General features: G+C 37.5%; 2 protein-coding genes across 9 annotated transcripts in view; one reads left to right on the top strand and one right to left on the bottom strand.

Annotated features, from left to right (window-relative positions):
- Positions 1-12299, top strand: part of MNS1 (meiosis specific nuclear structural 1) — a 45898-nt gene extending 33599 nt beyond the window's left edge. For 2 of the 3 annotated variants that reach the window (XM_030930416.1, XM_010374285.2), the window contains exons 9-10: positions 1797-1922; positions 3993-4385. In XM_030930416.1, the coding sequence (XP_030786276.1) occupies positions 1797-1922; positions 3993-4085 (219 nt within the window). In that variant the 3' untranslated portion in view covers positions 4086-4385. Of the gene's footprint in view, positions 1-1796; positions 1923-3992; positions 4386-12203 lie in introns of those variants that run through there. The other variant, XM_030930417.1, reaches the window with a different exon arrangement.
- TEX9 (testis expressed 9) overlaps positions 1-20953 on the bottom strand; it is a 91411-nt gene that overhangs the window by 10618 nt on the left and 59840 nt on the right. For 3 of the 6 annotated variants that reach the window (XM_030930420.1, XM_030930421.1, XM_030930419.1), the window contains 2 exons: positions 5593-5727; positions 4590-4916 (listed from right to left, as the gene is read on the bottom strand). In XM_030930420.1, coding sequence (XP_030786280.1) covers positions 4839-4916; positions 5593-5727 — 213 coding nt within the window. In that variant the 3' untranslated portion in view covers positions 4590-4838. Of the gene's footprint in view, positions 1-4527; positions 4917-5592; positions 5728-20953 lie in introns of those variants that run through there. The other 3 variants (XM_010374284.1, XM_010374281.2, XM_030930418.1) reach the window with 3 other exon arrangements.

The raw sequence follows: 20953 nt of genomic DNA, 5'->3' as shown, positions 1-20953 counted from the left end.
TGTGTGTGATGTTCCTCTCCCTGTGTCCATGTATTACTACTGTCTTTAATGGGTGACTGGGTGATATCCTAAGGAATGAGTATAGAGGAAAAGAAATAGATTTTGAGGGGGCAAATAATTCTATTTTGTCCACCCAAAATGATTTGGGTGGCCCAGGGGAAGATTACTAGTTGGAAATGTAGATTTAAGTGTTGGAGATGAAATTAAGTTTTTGGCTTTGGACACATTGATTTATGTCTCATCTGTAAAACTAAATACTTATATTCTCTCACTTGATTTTTGTGGTTTAAGAACCAAATGGATAATATGTAGGTGTTTTGAAAATTGGTAGAAAGAGAAGAATTTACTTTTAAAAGGAAGACTCAGTGAGACTTAACATGACTTCTTTTAAAACTATACAACATAGGAGTCAAAATAATGCAAATGTTTCAAATATGAGAAATTCATGGGAATACAAGTGCTGTTATATTTCAGATTGGAGCTCATCTGTTCTCAGAAGCTAAGCAGAATCAGGCCTGGTTAGTACTTTGGATAGGATAAAGCTCCTGGAAAAGTTAGCAAGACAACTAACTAGAAATCAGACTAAAACTAAATGGAAATCAGATAAAGTCACCTAATGCATAGACACTTATACAAATAATTTATGTCTTAATTTTTAAAGACTTATAAATGTTCCCAATATGAAGCCGTCGGCTTAGTTTTGTCAGTTCGATTGGGCAGCATTTTTGCTCTGCCCCCAAGGCAAGGACAGATCTTCATGATGAAACGCATTAACACCATTATACAATCCTATAAGGTCTAACTATGTTTTGTGGATTTCAGAGGTATTCCTAAATAGGTATCTATAATTCTGTCTACCTCTACAAAAATCATATGGTCAGACAAAATCTGAAACTTCCCAGGAGGTAGTTTCCTACCACCAAAGCTATTCAGAATTTGTCCTAAATGGATACGTTGATTTCATAACTACCTAAACTATTTAATTTACTGTAAATTTTTCTTTTTAGGATAAACATTGAATGTGGCCTACCAGATCCTTCTTAGGAAATCCTGCATTAGCCCAAATTAGACTCTACCATTGGACAAAAATCTATCAAGTTTGCTTTCCCCTGTAACATTACAGAACTTTCCTGTATCTCCTCTTTATAAGGAATGGGTGAATTAAGATAGAATTAGGTTTGATTGCAAGTACAGTCTCAAATTAACAGTGGCTTAGTAGATTACTGTTCTGTCACGTAGTTCAAGTCATCTTTTCTATATGGCCCAGAATTTTGATGTGATTACGAGTATTCAAGAGCTCTTTCCTAAGAAATACTAGTGGAATTCTCATGCTTCATATCTTTTAATATATATATATATATAATATATATTTTTAAAATATATATTTTAAATATATATATTTTAAATATATATTTCATATCCTTTAGATATTTCTGATCTTCTTTATTCACTTTTTGTTTTACACTGAAAACTCTTCAGCATCTGGCATATGGTAAGCATTCAGTAAATATTTACTGTATTAGGCAGTCACTCCTTTGAGTATTTTTTCCCTTGGTAATGAAGACACTTTCCTGAAAATATTTGTTTGCCTCCTTGTAATTTTAAAGGAATAATGATAGTAAAAAATACATAGATATGTGTACAGACATAAAATATATATTATCTAGAATCTTTTGAACTTAGTGTCATAAATAGTTCATCAGTTTTATCTAATTCATTGCATGAGTAGTTTTATTTGAAAACTTCGTATAAGATTAATGTACTTTGTGATAACAAAATTTGATCTGCATTTCCAGCAACATGAACTAGAAGAGTGGCAGTTGCAGCAAAAGCGGCAAGGATTTATTAATGCAATTATTGAAGAAGAAAGGCTAAAACTTCTCAAAGAGCATGCTACAAACTTACTAGGCTATCTCCCTAAAGTAAGTGAGATTTATCTCAAGTTGTAATCTTCATGACCTTTAATAATGAAAAAAACATAGTATTTGGATTTTAGAGTGCCTAGGTTTTGCTCACTTCTTGCTCGGTTATGAAGCAGCGATGGGATCCTGTCCAGGCACTGAACCTCTCTGGGCCCATTTCAGTATATCTACAATGATTGGTCTTGGCACATTATTAGAGGTATGAGCTTGATTTACTGAATTTGTACTTTATTTATCACCCAGGCTGAAGTGCAGTGGCAGAATGTCAGCTTACTGCAACCTCCGCCTCCCAGGTTCAGGTGATTCTCCTGTTTCAGCCTCCTGAGTGGCTGGGATTACAGGCGTTTGCCACCACACCCAGCTAATTTTTGTATTTTTTAGTAAAGACAGGGTTTTGCCATGTTGGCCAGGCTGGTCTTGAACTGTTGGCCTCAGGTGATCCATCCGCCTCGGCCTCCCAAAGTGCTGGGATTACAGGCGTGGGCCACTACACATGGCATGAGTTTGTATTTTAAAGGTTCTTTTCTCCCCTTTTAGTGTATGAACTCTAAAGCTACCCTATAACAACTGTAGTACTTTTATGCCAAAGCTGAGAATGTGTATGAACACATTGTCATTGGTAACAACATAGGAACATGCTTGAACCGAGTTCGAGACAGATCTGCTCTATAGTAGGAAGTTGTAAGTAGTTAAACTTGATTTTTAAAATTCCAGAAGATAGTGAATTTTAATGTATACCTGAGACACACTGTGACTTCAAATAAAATAGTAACTGGCTGGGCATGGTGATGCATGCCTATAATCCCAGCACTTGGGGAGGCTGAGGCAGGAGGATCACTTGAGCCCAGGAGTTCAAGACCAGCCTGGGCAACATAGGGAGATCCCATTACTAGACAAAATAAAAAGTTAACGGGATGTGGTGATGTACGCCTGTAGTCCCAGCTACTCTGGAGGCTGAGGTTGGAGGATTGTTTGAGCCTGGAAAGTTGAAGCTGCAGTGACCCATGATCTTGCCACTGCACTCCAGCCTGGGTAACAGAGTGAGACCCTGTCTTAAAAAAGTAGTAACAGTTTCATAGGACACATAAACATCTAGACTCATATAAATAAGATCATCATCTTTCAGCTATAGAAATGCCATTTCATATTTTATTCAGTAGAATCAAGTGCATATTTTACATTCAGTCTGGTGCTAAGGAAGGAAAAATATATAAAATATATAGGTAATTATTGCCTGGCCACAGGACTTTTGATAGTCTAATTGGTTACATAGGATTAAAGAATGCAAAATGATGATAAAATCCATATGTAATTAATAAATTTCATAAAATAAATTATAAATTGTAGGAATGTCTTTGGGATGTGATATTTTTGTAGAGGAAATAATTGTGGAGGCAGCAGGAGGGATTAATAAACTTGATATCCAAAAATGATCTTTATACTTTAGGTCCTAATGGCGCCAAATGACCTCAGTTATCCTTAAAATTCTTTAGATTGCAAGATAAGTAAATATTTAATTTTGTTTTAAAGAGCCCTTTGCAGTATACTGTAGGGGAAAAGAAAAATACAACAGTGAAGAATTCCAGAGGGTTTGCTTAAATGGCTTAGCTCCAAACCTGGATTCTTTTCTGCAAGATTGATTGATTGATGATTAGCCATAGAACTGACACAAGAAGAACCAATCCCACGCATGAATCTATCGAAGCTCACCCTTATATCATATTATAGAGCTATTTAAAGAAAAGGGTAGGGTACACTATAGATGAAGTGTCTTCCTATCTAGGTAATCCAAGCAGTAGAACTTGTAGAAGAGCTCAGATTTGTATGACAAGCTCCTACACTAGAGCTGATAAATCAGAAAATTGGGTCAGTCTAGGAATATTCACTATATATGTAAAGTCTTATTTTTTTTGAAAAGTGTTGATTTTTTTTTAAAGTTTCATTAATCTATTGAATAGATTTCATTACCTTGGTGATAACTTTACTAACCTCATGTCTTTGTCAGTCTTAAAAGCATTTAGTGAAATATTCTGGTATTCAAAAGTAACCCGCAAAATATTTTTCTTGTAGGGAGTATTTAAAAAAGAGGATGATATTGATCTGCTTGGTGAAGAGTTTAGGAAAGTATATCAGCAAAGGAGTGAAATTTGTGAAGAGAAATGATATCATCAAAATTGGGTAAACCCTAGATTTTTTGTATGTTACCACTAGATGTCAGCATAACTTTTGTTTTACAGTTCAGTGGCAGTAAGAATCCATTGTTTATTTGGATTTTGTAAGTCATCACTGAATTTATAACTTGTAAACAATTATCAGATAAAAATTAATTTTAATCAAACTGTTATGTTTTGTACTGATAATTTGAAAATCTGATTTCTACCACACTACAGAGCATTGTTTGCATCCCCATCCTCAAGACAGTATATTTACCTTGACTAATACAGAACTCTACCCCAAAGTGAACTAACTGCCTTCTCTCTGTGTTTAGAAACTTTACTGGCTTGATTTAGCCAGGGAAATAAATATTTGGAATTTTCTTTTAAAGCATCTTTTTCAGTCTGCTTTAAGGGAGGAGAACTGTAAATGAAAAGAGTCAAGAATTTTATTATCTAATGTGCTTAATTGTCACGTTCAGTAAGAACTTAACAAACTCAAAAATAGCTAATAAGTCATAAGATAGCAGAATCAAAATTTAAATTGTTGCTTTATTTTACAAAATATTTTTTCTAATAACTACATATCAGAATAATGCATCAGTTTTATATCTCCCAAATCTAAAACGGGAATTCTTTGAAATTATTTTGATTTCATAATCAAATATATTACTTATGAAGAGTAAAAATAATTCAAACCATTACAATAAGTAAAATGGGTATCCACCACATACTGTCATAGAGACTAACTGAAGTAGATCACTTATGAATTTCCCCATTCAAGTGCTTTCATAAATTCCTCCTCAGTGAAAGACAGCATCTTGGCAGCTTCAATATGCATCTGTTAAAAAAAAAAATCAGTATTATCTGATTTAGTATTAAGAGTAGGCCACCAAACAACAGGAAGTTTGTAAAAATGTGTGGATAATATATTGTCAGAATGTAAGTTCTGTTGTAGGAATGTATACTGTTAATTCCAATAAGAATGATATTTGAAATGGTAGTAAGTACATTCAAGGACCAACCTATAGAATACTTTTTGTCTAACAGTAGTATTGAACCAACTTACTTTTAAGATAGATAATAATTCTATAATATTGTAATACCTGACCTTTGCAAAGAAGGAAAGTGTCAGAACTATGAATTTTTAGATAAAGCAGCAATAGTGGTTTGGAAGCAATGTTCACTCTAAGGTTTGAAGAGGCAAACAGTCCCCTAAGATAATAGTCATTCTTTAATGTGGTACTTTCTGTAGTTGAGACGTACCTATACTGTATTTGCCAGTCCCATTTTCTACACTAATTTACTTACGTGAAAATATCCACTTGCTTAGATGACACATACATAAATCTCACTATACATGTTAGATTTCATATGATTTCATATGAGTAATGCATTTTATATGAAATTCATTGCCTAAAGATGTCAAAAATTAAACATACCTAAAGTGAAAAATGCTGAATTGTTTAGTAAGAAAGGTACAAATAATATGATGATTTAACTTTAATGACACTCACCTTTTGCCTTTTTAAAACATCAATTAATTTTAACTGTTTCTTGAACCCTATCATTAATTCTCCTTTTTGTTTTTCTAGCTTCTTGTTTTCTGATTTTAACACTTCAATTTTTTTGTGTTCTTCATTTGCTATGTCCTACAAAAGGAAAAAAAGTGCCATATATTCTTTTTTAATATACAGCCTTTCAATGGAAAGAATTATAGACTATCGTCACAACAGTAATAAAAAGTACTTTTTAAAACTGCAATACAAATTTTTTTATAGATAAAAATTGCTTTCCATTACTGAATTACTGGAATTTGATAGCTTTTAGTCATGCTTAGGTACTTCCCATTTTTAAAAAAGTTTTAAAAATAACTCAGTTCTAATTCCAGTAACAGCAAAGTAGCTTGTATTGAACCAACATAAACTCTGGATTTGTGAATTTTAAAAAATATATTTGAAAAACATTTAAAAAATATATTTGAAGGCATAGAAGAATAATCAATAATAAGTAGAAACTGGAAGTGGTATGATCCTTGAAACAGCAGAAATACTGGTTGAGATCCACATTCAACTAGCTTCTCCTGAAAGCGCTTTCCAGTTCGTGGGTTCACAAAGATGAGAACTCAAGCAAAAAGTAGTAGCCTTATTGGACTGAGGAGTCAGAGAGCAGGGCTGCCAAGGTGGTACAAATTTTTAAGTAGGAAATTCTAGAAAAAAGAGAGCCCTCAAAAACATGCATACGTATTTCCCTCAAATGCTTGGCAGACATCTAAATACCATTTACAGGGTGAGATACCTAGGTACCTGTGAAAGGAAATGGCTGTAGTCTTTAGCTAAGCAGAGAATTTACCCACTTCCCATGACAAGGGGGAGACCAAGTTTGTAATCTTGGTAAAAATGGACTGGATAAGGTCTTTAGCAATTTGAGCAAAGCAGAAAAAGGGTCAGTAGAAATCATTAAGTATAGGAAGATCTATACTTGAAATGTTAAAGGAAGAAATTCATACAAAAGGAAAATGATACCAGAAGGAAATCTGAATCTCTGTACACACACATAAAAAAGATGGAGAAAAAAATAGAAATAGTAATGTGAAATCGGCCGGGCGCGGTGGCTCAAGCCTGTAATCCCAGCACTTTGGGAGGCCGAGACGGGCGGATCACGAGGTCAGGAGATCGAGACCATCCTGGCTGACACGGTGAAACCTCGTCTCTACTAAAAAAAATACAAAAACTAGCCGGGCGAGGTGGCGGGCGCCTGTAGTCCCAGCTACCCGGGAGGCTGAGGCAGGAGAATGGCGTAAATCCGGAAGGCGGAGCTTGCAGTGAGCTGAGATCCGGCCACTGCACTCCAGCCCGGGCGACAGAGCGAGACTCCGCCTCAAATAAATAAATAAATAAATAAATAAAAAATAAAAAAAGTAATGTGAAATCTATCTCTAGATATGTGTGTGTGTGTGTGTGTGTGTGTGTGTATATATATGTATATACACCTTTTCTTTTCAAAAAAAAAAAAAAAACGCCTCTTTAAAAGATACAGTGTTGTCAGCAAAATGGTGGATTAGGAAGCTCCAGGCCTTTGCTCCCCCATTAAAAGACTGAATATATGATACACAGACCAAAGTAGCTTTGGGAGAGCTCTAGAAACCAGTCAGTCAGCAGAAGCAACCAAGAGAATGCCTAAGAGAAGGCCATACTCAAAATAGTAGGAAATGTGGTGTTTTTCTCACCCTTTCCCCACATACTCCCTCGCACAGCACAGTCAGGAAGAAGCCACCCAATTCCCAGTTCCCTCCCTTGGAATGGAAGGAAAAGAGTAGACTTGCTTGCAACATTCTGGTTTTTCTGGGGCCTGCCTGAGGGACTGGTATCTGTCTTGCCTGACTCAGTACTGATGGGAACAGCTGCGTCATTTGGATATCAGGTTGGAAGCTGCAGAAACAGGTGGTTGGTACCACTGAATGTGAGAGGTGCAGTGAGTCCACAGAACTGCAGGAACCTGGTGGCAAAAAATTATAGGCAGAGGAATACAATACAGCATCTAAATCTGTGAGAAGTACTGAGACTTTTAGGTAATTAGGACATTTAAAAGAAGCCATGTGTATGGAAAACTGGAATTAAAACACACAGGCCCAGGAAAGACACATCCCCAGAAAAGGTTTGAGAGAACCTCAAGACTTTACTCCATGCTGATTAGTGAAGGTCTTTGCTTGCATGCAGCCAGTCTGCAAGACCGAGAGAACTGTTTTTTCAAACATCCATTTTTCAACGTTAAGATCACAAGACATCCAAAGAAACAGGGAAACATGGACCATATTAAAGGAACAAAATTAATATCCAGAAATTTATCCTAAAGAAACAAAGGCTTCTCACTTATTAGACAAGGACTTTAAAATAACTGCCATAAATATGCTCCATGAGCTGAAGGAGAATATTGACAACTAAATGAAATCAGGATACCTATATAATAATAAAATGAGACTATTAACAAAAATTACAAAAAAGAACAAAACAAATTCTAAAGTTGCAAAATACAGTAACTGAATTGAAAAATTCACTTGAACGGTTCCAGCAGAACAGGTCTTATACCTGCTGAACAGGTATAAGAAAGAATGAGCGAGCTTTCAGACAGGTCATTTGAAATGAGCAGGTCAGAGAAGCCAAAAGTAAAAGAATGAAGAAGAAAAGTGAACAGCAGCTAAGGGACACCATCAAGTGGGCCAATATGTATATTAGTGTAATCTTAGGAGAGAGAGAAAAGGAGACAAATTACTTATTTGAAGAAGTAATAGCTGAAAAATTGCCAAATTTAAGGAAAAATGGATATACAAATACAAAAAGCTCCATGAACTCCAAGTAGGAAAAACCCAAAGAGACCCACAGCAAGACACATTTTAATCAGTCGAGTGTAAAAGAGAAAATCTTGATAGCAACAAGACAAAATGGCTCATCACATGCAAGGGAGCATCTGTAAGATTATCAACAGATTTTTCAGCAGAAACTTCGCAGGCCAGAAGTCAGTAGGATGATATATTTAAAGTGCTGAAAGAAAAAACACCTAGAAGAATACTATATCCAGCAAAGTATCCTTCAAAAATGAAAAAGAAATAAAGACATTCCTAGATAAAAGCTGAGGAAATTCATTACCACTATATCTTCCCTACAAAATCCTAAAGAAAATCCTTCAAGTTGAAACAGAAGGATACTAGACAATAACACAAAGCTATATGCAAATATGAAATTCTCCAGTAAATGTAAATATTTGGACAAATATAAAGGCCTGTATTATTTTAATTTTGGTTGACATCTCACTTTTCATTCTTTCATAGAATTTAAAAAACAAAAGCATAAAAAATACTATAAATCTTTGTTAATGGGTACATAACCTAAAGATCTAATTTGTGACACCAGTAGCACAAGGTAGGAGAGGGGCTGAAAAGGAATAGAGTCTTTATATACGATTGAAGTTGCATCATTACACAAAATGAACTAAACACTAAGGAAGGCAATAAGGGAAGAAATGAGAGGCTAAAAGTCCTCAAGACATACAGAAAACTGTGAACAAATAGCATCAGGCCTCCCAATAACTTTAAATGTAAATGGACAAAACTCCCTAACCAAAATAAATTGAATAGAAGAATGGATTTTTAAAAACTAAAATCCAACTTTATGCTGTCTACATGCAACTAACTTTAGATCCAGAGATATGCACAGATTGAAGGTAAAAGGATAGAAAAAGATAATCTGAAATTTTGTAACCAAAAGAAAACAGAAGTGACTACAGTAATATCTGACAAAATAGACTTTAAGTCAAAACTGTTAAAACATACCAAGAAGGACATTATATAAGAACATATGAGCCAAACAAAAGGGCCAGTTCAGCAAGAAGATAGATACAATTATATATGTACCAAACATTAAAGTGCCCAAATATATGAAGCCAAGCATTGACAGACTTGAAGAAAAGACCACTCTACAATAAAAGTAGACGTCAATACCCCACTTCCCATAATCGATAGAACCACTGGATAGAAGACCAATAAAGAAATAAGGGACTTGAACAACATTATAGACCAATTAGATTTAAGAGACACAAAAAACAGTTCTCTAACACAAAGGCATAAGAAGGATATAATGGACTCTAGGGACTTACGGGTGAAGGGTGAGAGGGATAAAAGATTAATTGGGTTCAGTATACACTGCTCGGGTGATGGGTGTACCAAAATCTCAGAAATCACCGCTAAAGAACTTATCTGTGTAAGCAACACCACCTGTTCCCCCAAAACGACTGAAATAATAAAGAAAAAATAGAATCATATGCCACAACAGACAAATATGGAGAGACAGGAAGTAGATTAGTGGTTGCCTAGGGCTAGAATGTGGTGCAGGGTGTTGGGGGAATATAGAGTGGCTGTGAATGGGTACAGAGGTTCTTTTTGGGGTGATAAAATTGCAAAATTGATTGTGGTGATGGTTGCACAACTTTGTGACTACAAAAAACAACTTATTTGTATATTTTAAGTGGGCTGTATGGTATATGAATTATATCTCAAGAAAGATGTTAATGAAAATCAATGAGGAGAATACAGTTTTCTCAAGTGCACATGGAACATTCCCCACATTTTATAAGACTGAAATCATACAAAGCATATTTTCCAATCACAGTTGATTCAAACTAGAAATCAATAGTGGACGGAAAACTGGAAAATCCACAAATATGTGGGGATTGAACAAAATACTCAAACTACCAAGGGCTCAAAGAAGAAATCACAATGGAAATTAGAAAATAATCATGAGACAAATTGAAACAAAGCTACAATATGCCAAAACTATAGGACAGAGTATAAACACTGCTAAGAGGGAAATCTGTAGTTGTAAATGTTTACATTAGGAAATGGAACAGAACAGAGCCCTCAGAAATAACACCACATATCTACAGCCATCTGATCTTTGACAAACCTGACAAAAACAAGAATGGAGAAAGGATTCCCTATTTAATAAATGGTGCTGGGAAAATTGGCTAGCCATAAGTAGAAAGCTGAAACTGGATCCTTTCCTTACTCCTTATATGAAAATTAATTCAAGATGGATTAGAGACTTAAATGTTAGACCTAAAACCATAAAAACCCTAGAAGAAAACCTAAGTAATACCATTCAGGACTTAGGCATGGGCAAGGACTTCATGGCTAAAACACCAAAAGCAACGGCAACAAAAGCAAAAATTGACAAATGGGATCTCATTAAACTAAAGAGCTTCTGCACAGCAAAAGAAACTACCATCAGAGTGAACAGGCAACCTACAGAATGGGAGAACATTTTTGCAATCTACTCATCTGACAAAGGGCTAATATCCAGAACCTACAAAGAACTCAAACAAATTTACATGGAAAAAACAAACAACCCCATCAAAAAGTGGGCAAAGGATATGAACAGACACTTCTCAAAAGAAGATACTCATACAGCCAACAGACACATGAAAAAATGCTCATCATCACTCGCCATCAGAGAAATGCAAATCAAAACCACAATGAGATACCATCTCACACCAGTTAGAATGGCAATCATTAAAAAGTCAGCAAACAACAGGTGCTGGAGAAGATGTGGAGAAATAGGAACACTTTTACACTGTTGGTGGGACTGTAAACTAGTTCAACCATTGTGGAAAACCTTGTGGTGATTCCTCAAGCATCTAGAACTAGAAATACCATTTGACCCAGCCATCCCATTACTGGGTATATACCCAAAGGATTATAAATCATGCTGCTATAAAGACACATGCACATGTATGTTTATTGCGGCACTATTCACAATAGCAAAGACTTGGAATCAACCCAAATGTCCATCAGTGACAGACTGGATTAAGAAAATGTGGCACATATACACCATGGAATACTATGCAGCCATAAAAAAGGATGAGTTCGTGTCCTTTGTAGGGACATAGATGCAGCCAGAAACCATCATTCTCAGCAAACTATCGCAAGAACAGAAAACCAAACACCACATGTTCTCACTCATAGGTGTGAATTGAACAATGAGATCATCTGGACACAGGAAGGGGAACATCACACAATGGGGCCTACTGTGGGGAGTGGGGAGGAGGGATAGCATTAGGATATACACCTAATGTAAATGACGAGTTAATGGGATGCAGCACACCAACATGGCACATGTATACATATGTAACAAACCTGCACGTTGTGCACATGTACCCTAGAACTTAAAGTATAATAATAAAAAAATCTTTTTAATTAACAATGTAGTTTATAGATAAAACATATGACAATAGCAGAAACATGGGGGGTAATGGAAGTATACTGCTAAAAGGCTCTTAAATTATTCATAAAATGCATATTACTTGAAGTAGACAGTGATAAACATATATATAACAAATGCTGAAATGCATACAAAGAAGTACAGACAATGAGCTAATAAAGGCGATAAAATGGAATCTTTAAAAAAGCAATTCAAAAAGAAAGGAAAGAAAACATGGGCCAAATAAAAACAATAGCTAGCTAACAGACTTAATCCCAACCATATTATTAATCATTTTAAATGTAATGGTGTAAGCACCTCAATTAAAAAGTTAAGAGACTGTCAGATTGGATTTTGACAGTCTTTTGTTTTGACAGGATTTTGACAGATACTGAAGCAAAGTCAACTAAATGCTGCTAACGGGAAGACGCAAAGGAATTACAAGTAAAAGATAAGACAACGCTAACACGAACTAAAATAAAGCTTCAGTTGCATGAATATCAAATAAAGTTAATACAGGTTGAAGTCTGAAATCCAAAATGCTCTAAAATCTAAAACTTTTTGAGTGCTGACATGATGCTCAAAGATGAAATGTCCACTTCAGCATTTCTAAAACACTTCTGGTACCAAGCATTTCTGATAAGGGATACTCAACCTGTATCAGAATGCAGGAACAAAAATAAATATAAATAAATAATAAGAGGTCAATTCATTCAAGAAGATTTAACAATCTTCTTAGATATTGGGTATTAATATACCTAATAACCAAGTCTCAAAATACATGATGCAAAAATTGAGAAGACTGAAAGGGAAAACAGACAAACTCACAGTTCTATTCAGTTTAGTACCCCTCTCTTTTATCACTGATGGAGCAAGGACACAGAGAATACATAAGATACAGAAGTGTGAACAACACTATCAAGCAGTTTGACATAATTGACATTTATAGAATACTCCACCTAACAAATACAGAATGCACATTCCTATCAAGGGCACATGAAATATTTACCAATTTAAACCATATTCTGGGCCAAAAAAGTATCCTCGCATTTAGAATGATTCAAATAAAACCAAGTGCATTCTCTGTCCACAATGGAATTAAAAATCAGTAAGAATAGTATCTGGGGAAAATCCCCAAATATTTGAAAAATGAAATGACAAACTTTTAAAGTTTGTCATGGCTCAGAGGAAATAAAAAAGAAAATTAGGAAGTATTCTGAATAGAATAAAAATGAAAATACAAAAAATCTAAATTGGTGGGAAGTAGCTAAGGAAATTCATAGAGAAATATTTACAGTATTTAAAATGCTTATATTAGAAAAGATGAAAGGATACAAATCAACAGTCTCCACTTCCATTTTAAAAAAATTAGAAAAAGAGGCTAGGCGCAGTGGCTCACATCTGTTTAATCCCAGCACTTTGGGAGGTCGAGGTGGGCAGATCACGAGGTCAGGAGTTCGAGACCAGCCTGGCCAACATGGTGAACCCCCCTCTCTACTAAACATAAAAAACTAGCCAGGCATGGTGGCGGGGGCCTGTAATCCCAGCTACTCAGGAGGCTGAGGCAGAACTGCCTGAACCCGGGAGGTGGAGGTTGCAGTGAGCCAAGTTTGCACCACTGCACTCCACCCTGGGCGACACAGCAAGACTCTGTCTAGAGGGGAAAAAAAAGGAGAAACTAGAAAAAGAACAAATTGAACCCAAAAGTAAGGAGAGGGAAAGAAGAGCAGAAATCAATAAAAAAATAAAAAACCAGTAGAGGAAAATCAATAAAACAAGAATTAGTAAACCTCTAGTAAGACTGATCATAAAAAGTAAAAAAGACACAAATTATCAATACAAGAATGTGAGAGGGGAATGACCCACGGGAATGTAGGAGGAATATTCAAAGGAAAATAAGGAACTAGTGTAAAAAACCGTATGCCAGTAAATTTGACAACATAAATGAAATGGACAGATTCCTTGACAGATACAAACACCCAAAACATAATAAAATATAGCCTCTATAAAGAATACTTCTATATCTATTAAAGAAATAGAATTTGAAGTATAAAATCTTTCCACAAGAAAACCTCAAGCCCAGATGGCTTCACCTGTGAACTCTACCAGACAAAAAGAAAATAATACCAACCCTACAAAAACTTCTCTGAAAGTTGAGCTTCTCCAGAAGAATGATTTGGAAGTTCATTTAATAAAGGCAGCATTACCCTGAAACCAAAACCAAAACAAACGCAAAGCAAAAAACCTAAAGATGAAAACAATGTGTAAGAAAACTAAAACAGGCCGGGCGCGGTGGCTCAAGCCTGTAATCCCAGCACTTTGGGAGGCCGAGACGGGCGGATCACAAGGTCAGGAGATGGAGACCATCCTGGCTAACACGGTGAAACCCCGTCTCTACTAAAAAATACAAAAACAAAACTAGCCGGGCGAGGTGGCGGGCGCCTGTAGTCCCAGCTACTCGGGAGGCTGAGAAAGGAGAATGGCGGGAACCCGGGAGGCGGAGCTTGCAGTGAGCTGAGATCCGGCCACTGCACTCCAGCCTGGGCGACAGAGCCAGACTCTGTCTCAAAAAAAAACAAAAACAAAAAACAACAACAAAAAAAACTAAAACAAGACTACAGACTAAACAGACTAGAACTATGTTCCCATGTATAGAGACATTCACAAAAATGTAACCAATAATATATAAAAGAGATGATACACCATCACCAAGTGGAGTATATCCCAGGAATACAAGGTTGTTTTAACATTTGAAAGACGAAAAAAGAAAAATATAATTTCAATAGATCCAGAAAAAAGCATTTGACAAAATTCAACATTCATTCCTGGTAAGATCTCTCAGGAAATTGCAGTCAGTTTTTCTAAAACTTGTGAACTAAAAATGATTTATTTTGAAGGTGTTAAATAAATTTTTTTAAAAAAACAGTGAAGAATACACAAGGGACCATATGTAGCCCACAAAGCCAATGCATTTACTAGTTGGTCTTTTACAGAAAAAGTCTGTAGAAAATCCTAAGGCTTCTAGAGTAAGTGAGTTCAGCAAAGTTGAAGATATAGACTCAATATGCAAACATAAATTGTATTTCTCCATTATAGCAACAAACAATGGGAAACTGGAATTTAAAGAACATTTATAATATCAAAAATAGGAAATAAATACCAAGAGGTAAGCTTGAAAAAAATGTGTAAAACCTGTATTCTCCAAACTATATATATAGATATATAGTTTGGAGAAATTGAAGAAGGCTTAAATAAACAGATATTTTCTATTCATGATTTTAAAGACACTATTAAGATGTCAATTTTCCCAAAACTGATCTATAGATTCAATGCAATGCCAATCAAAACTCCAACATGTGATTCTAAAACTTACATGGAAATGCAAAAGAACTAGAATAGCCAGTTGTAATAAATGCTCATTGGATCTTTAAAAAAAAAAAAGGCATTTATTGGCCATTTATTGGCTTGGTTACTTGCTCAAAGCACCATATACTTCCCACAGCATTTATTGCAGTTGCATCTTAGCTTTGATAGATTATCTAAATTCGATAATTATCTAGGTTTTGCTTCATGGATTATCTAAACATTCAATTTCATTATAAGATAGGTGCACAGCTACAAGGATTACATCTGTTTTTTTTTTTTTATATATATATATCTTTACCCTCCACTAAAGGTCTGGCAGGTACCTAGCAGGTCCTCATGAATATTTCTAAATGAATTAATAAATAATTAGAAATTACCTATTCCTAAATGAAATAACATGAACTCTGGTGTCATATTTTAAATGGATTTCAAGACACCATCTATCCCAATGCCCTGTTTTTAGGTAGAATTCCAATTAAACTATACTTCCATCATTCCTTCCTTCAGTGTGTTTCAGAGCACTCCTACAGCATCTGCTTTAAGTTTACTGACTTTTAATTTCAAAAGCTACTGTTACTTTAAAGCATAATTACTTATTTCCTAACCTCTGTGGAAAAAAAGTTTATCATTTTTTTAACGTACATCTTTAACTTTCTGATGATGATGAGGTAATCTTGTTCTATTTTTTGGAAACCTTACTATTTCCCTGTCATATTTTCTTAAATGTATAGACTTGAATAATTTTAATTGCCTATTAACTATTATATGTCTATTCAGAATGGGAAGCAAAGTACAAATAATTAAAATGGAAAAAATACACCTGCTCACAAAAGAAAATTTATATACAGATTAGACTTTCTGGAAAAAGTTATTGCATATCCCAAAAATCTCCCTCAAAGATAAAGCCTAGAAATAGGCAAAATAATTGAAAAATCAAAAGTTTGAGATACATAGTTTTTCAGAAACGTAAAATAAGTTACATTTAAGAATTCTGACATCAGACTGGGCACGTGGCTCATGCTTGTAATCCTAGCACTTTGGGAGGCCGAGGCAGGTAGATCATTTGAGGTCAGGAGTTCAAGACCAGCCTGGCCAACATGGTGAAACCCCACCTCTTCTACAAATATAAAAATTAGCTGGGCTTGGTGGCGGGTGCCTGTAGTCCCTAGTACTTGGGAGGCTGAGGCAGGAGAATCGCTTGAACCCGGGAGATGGAGGTTGTAGTCAGCAGAGATCACGCCACTGTACTCCAGCTTAGGCAAAAGAGCAAGACTCTGACACACACAAAGAATTCTGACATCAAAAGTCTGCTTTCTAGTAAATAGTGGGCTGGGCACAGTCGCTCACACCTGTAATCCCAGCACTTTCTGAGGCCAAGGTGGGAAGCTTACTTGAGCTCAGGAGTTCAAAACCAGCCTGAGCAACAAAGTGAGACCCCCGTCTCTACAAAAAATAAAATAAATTTTAAAATAAAATTTAAAATATGATAAATAGTAATGCAATATATACACAAAATGTTATCCCACTGTGGTAATTTAAATCAATGACCCATAGTGCAGAGCTGAGGTCAGAAGTTTGTATCTTGAACACCTCTAGATTATTTTTAGTATTGATGGTTCTATTCTGAGTTGTTCACATACCAAGTTCTCATTACTTGAATTTTCAAAATGGGGGACTAACCAGGGAAACAACTTGATCCATGAAGAATGAAGAAAAGACAGGACAATAGTCCACCCAGGAGTAACACAGAGCCAGAGGATGCTCCCCCGCCCAGGGAAGCAGTGGTGAATGTGTGATGCCGGGACACCACGCTTCTCCCAGGGCTGTTTGTAACCTCGGGTCAGGAGATCTCTTTGTGAACCCACTCCACCAGGGCCTTCAGTCTGACAGACAGAGCTACTTGGAATCTTGGCAGAGCAGCCACTCAGGTATGCGTGGAGACCCTGGAGCTTAGATACTGGGGCTTTCTCGCAAAAGTAGCTGCAGCTCCTGCAAAGTAGGAGGTTAGACCCACATACATACCCTTAAGAAAGAGAGGCTGAATCTACAGGGCTGAGCGATAGCCTGCAGGCCCCACTTCCATGACACCTCACAAGATAAGACCCACTGGTTTGGAACTCCAGCCAGCCATTGGTTAGTGGCACTGCACCTCCCTAAGAAGGAGCTCCAGGGGTGGAGAGGTAGCTCTTTCTTAAAGGAGGCATGGGGTGGGCTGCCATCTTTGCTATTTGGGCAACTGAGCCATTCCAGCCCTCCGGCTTTGCAGAGTCTGAGCCAACCAGGGGCAGAAGGGCTCCCCAAGTACAGCACAGCCCCTCTCCCAAAATGTGGCCAGACTGGTTCTTTAAGCAGGTCCCTGATCCCACTCCTCACCAGGCCAATTCCCCCGGGACAGCGCTCTCAGAGGCAGAGGGGCAGGACACCATCTTTGCTATTTGGGCGACTTAGCTGATCCAACCTTTGGGCCTCAGAGTGTCTGAGGTGACCAGGTACTGAAGTGGAACACAGCATAGCTACTCTACCAAAATATGGCCAGGCTGCTTTTTTCAACAGGTCCACAAATCCCCTTCCTCCTCACTGGGTGGGACCTCCCAACTGGGGTCTCCAGCCACCTCCTACAGGTCTGGCAACAAGCCCATACCTCCCTGGGATGAAGCTTCCAGAAGGAGGGAAAGGCCATAATCTGCTGCTTCACAGTCTTCACTAGTGATACCTCCAGGTTCTGGAAAATCCGAGGTCACTAGGGACTGGAACAGGCCCCCAGCATACCATAGGAGCCCTATAGAAAAGTGATCAGACTGTTATGTGGGTACCCATTCCCATATCGCCTCACCAGGAGGGTACTCTAGGCCTGAGCCTCTAGCCACCCCCTACCAGAGCTATCAAGCCAGTGGCAACTTGGCAACTCCCTGGACAGAGCCTCCAGGGGCAACTGAAAGCCTCTCTGCCACTGCCTCTGCAGCTGCCCTTGCCACCCTCAAACTAATGAAGGAGCAAAGACCCTAAGTCCTTTATCCATACCTCCAACAAGCTGCAGTCAACCCAAGGAGAGGAGGCCAGTCCCTCTCCCGTGGGTCTGACAACACCCCAATCCCCACTGCTCATCACCAGACAGGGAACCCCTGGCTTGGGCCTACCGCACAGACCCACCATCCTGGGCTGATTGTACTAAGCAATTGCTGACCTGCATCTCTCTGGGGTGGAGCTCCCAGTAGACAAGCAAACAACCTCTGGTCACAACCACTACTAAGATCCCTTCCTCTGCTTCCTCCAAGTTGGGGAAGGAACATAAACACTGAGATAGCCCCAGAACTGCAGTGGGCACCCCAGGAGTGCCAAGTTGTGATCTACAGCCAGCACTCAAGCGAAGAGGAACCCACACTTTCACAGCATGAAGAAGAAACATGGCTACAACTGTGAGGAAACATAGGGGAGCCACACAACCAAGCAAGAGTCTACCAAATGACCAATAAGCCTAAGTGCCAACTACAGGATCACATTCCCCAAAGTTTTAACACCAAAAATACCTGAAACATACCCTTCTGTGAAACCAGATACAAGAGGTCAGCTTCAAATAAAGACCCTGAACAAAGCATCAGCCCAGTGAAAGCATCCAGAAAAGAAATGTACTGACTATATTCAATCTACACTGCAGTTAAAGGAACACCCACGCACACAGATGACAAAGAACTAATGCAGAAACTCCAGTAACTCAAATGGCCAGAGTGTCATATGCCTTCCAAACAACCACACCAGTTCTTCAACAAGAGTTCTTAACCAGGCTGAACTGGCTGGAATGACAGAAATAGAATTCAGAATATGGATGGGAACAAAGATCATCGAGATTCAGGAGGATGCAAAACCCAATCTAAGGAAAATAAGAATCACAGTAAAGTGGTACAAGAGCTGAAGGATGAAAGAGCCAGTGTAAAAATGAACCTAATGGGTCTGACAGAGCAGAGCTGAATAACACAATTAAAGAATTTCCCAATGCAATCACAAGTATTAACAGCAGAAAAACCAAGCTGAGGAAAGAATCTCAGAACTTGAAGATTGGTTCTCTGAAGTCAGACAAAAAGAAAAAAAATAAATAAAAAGGAATGAACAAAACCTCCAAGAAGTATGAGATTATATACAGAGACCAAATCTATGAATCACTGGCATCACTGAAAGGGAGGGGAGAAAACAAACAACTTGGAAAATGTATTTCAGGATATTGTCCATGAAAACTTACCCAAACTTGCTGGAGAGGCCAACAGTCAAATTCAAGAAATACAGAGAATTCCTGCAAGATTCTACACAAGAAGATCATCCCCAAGACACGTAATTGTCAGATTTTCCAAAGTTGAAATGAAAGAATGTTAAAAACAGCTAGAGAGAAAGGGCAGGTCCTCCTAAAAAGGGAATCCCATAAGGCTAATAGTGGACTTCTCAGTGGAAACCCAACAAGCCAGAAGAGATTTAGGACCTATATTCAATATTCTTAAAGAAAAAAAAAGTCCTCAAGAATTTCATATTAAGCCAAACTAAGCTACCTAAGTGAAGGAGAAATAAGATCCTCTTCAGATAAGCGAATGTTGAGGGAACTTGTTACCACCAGACCTGCCTTACAAGAGCTCTTGAAAGAAGCATTAAACATAGAAAGCAAAGACCACTACCAGCTAAGACAAAAACACACAGACCAATGTCACTGTAAAGCAATCACACAAACAAGTCAACCTAATAACCAGCTAACAGCAAAACAGCAGATCAAATCCACACACATCAATACTAACCTTGAATATAAACAGCCTGAATGCCCCCACTTAAAAGGCATGGAGTGACAAGCTGTATAAAAAAGCAAGACCCAGCCAGGCGTGGTGGCTCAAGCCTGTAATCCCAGCACTTTGAGAGGCCGAGACAGGCGGATCACAAGGTCACAAGATCAAGACCATCCTGACTAACACGGTGAAATTCTGTCTCTACTAAAAAAAAAATACAAAGAAAAAAAAAACTAGCCGGGCGAGGTGGCGGGTGCCTGTAGTCCCAGCTACTCAGGAGCCTGAGGCAGGAGAATGGTGTAAACCCGGGAGGCGGAGCTTGCAGTGAGCTGAGATCCGGCCACTGCACTCCAGCCTGGGCAACAGAGCGAGACTCCCTCTCAAAAAAAAAAAAAAAAAAAAAGCAAGACCCAAATGGTATGCTGTCTTCAAGTGACCCATCTGACATTTAATGACTCTCATAGGCTCAAACAGATAGAGGAAAATCTACCAGGAAAATAGAAAACAGAAAAAAGCAAGGGTTGCAATTCTAATTTCAGACAAAACGTTTCAAACCAACAAAGATCAAAAAAGACAAAGAAAGGCATTACATAATGGTAAAGTACTGAATTCAATAAGAAGACCTAATTAGCCTAAATATACATGCACACAACACAGGAGCACCCAGATTCATAAGGCAAGTTCTTAGAAACCTACAAAGAGACATAGACTCTCACATCATAATAGTAGGAGATATCAACACTCCATAGTATTAGATCATCGAGGCAGAAAATTAACAAAGATACCTGGAACCTAAACTCAACGCTGGACCAAATGGATATTATAGACCTTTACAGAACTCTCCACCCAAAAACAACAGAATATACATTCTTCTTAGTGCCATATGGCACATACTCTGAAACTGACCACATAATTGGACATAAAACAATCCTCAAAAAATGTAAAAGAACCGAAATCATACCAAACACACTCTTGGACCACAACACAATGAACTGGAGTCA

Source organism: Rhinopithecus roxellana, chromosome 5 (genome assembly GCF_007565055.1).
Source record: "Rhinopithecus roxellana isolate Shanxi Qingling chromosome 5, ASM756505v1, whole genome shotgun sequence".
In the NCBI taxonomy this organism is placed as follows: domain Eukaryota; kingdom Metazoa; phylum Chordata; class Mammalia; order Primates; family Cercopithecidae; genus Rhinopithecus; species Rhinopithecus roxellana.
This window is presented reverse-complemented; position numbering and strand designations above follow the sequence as displayed.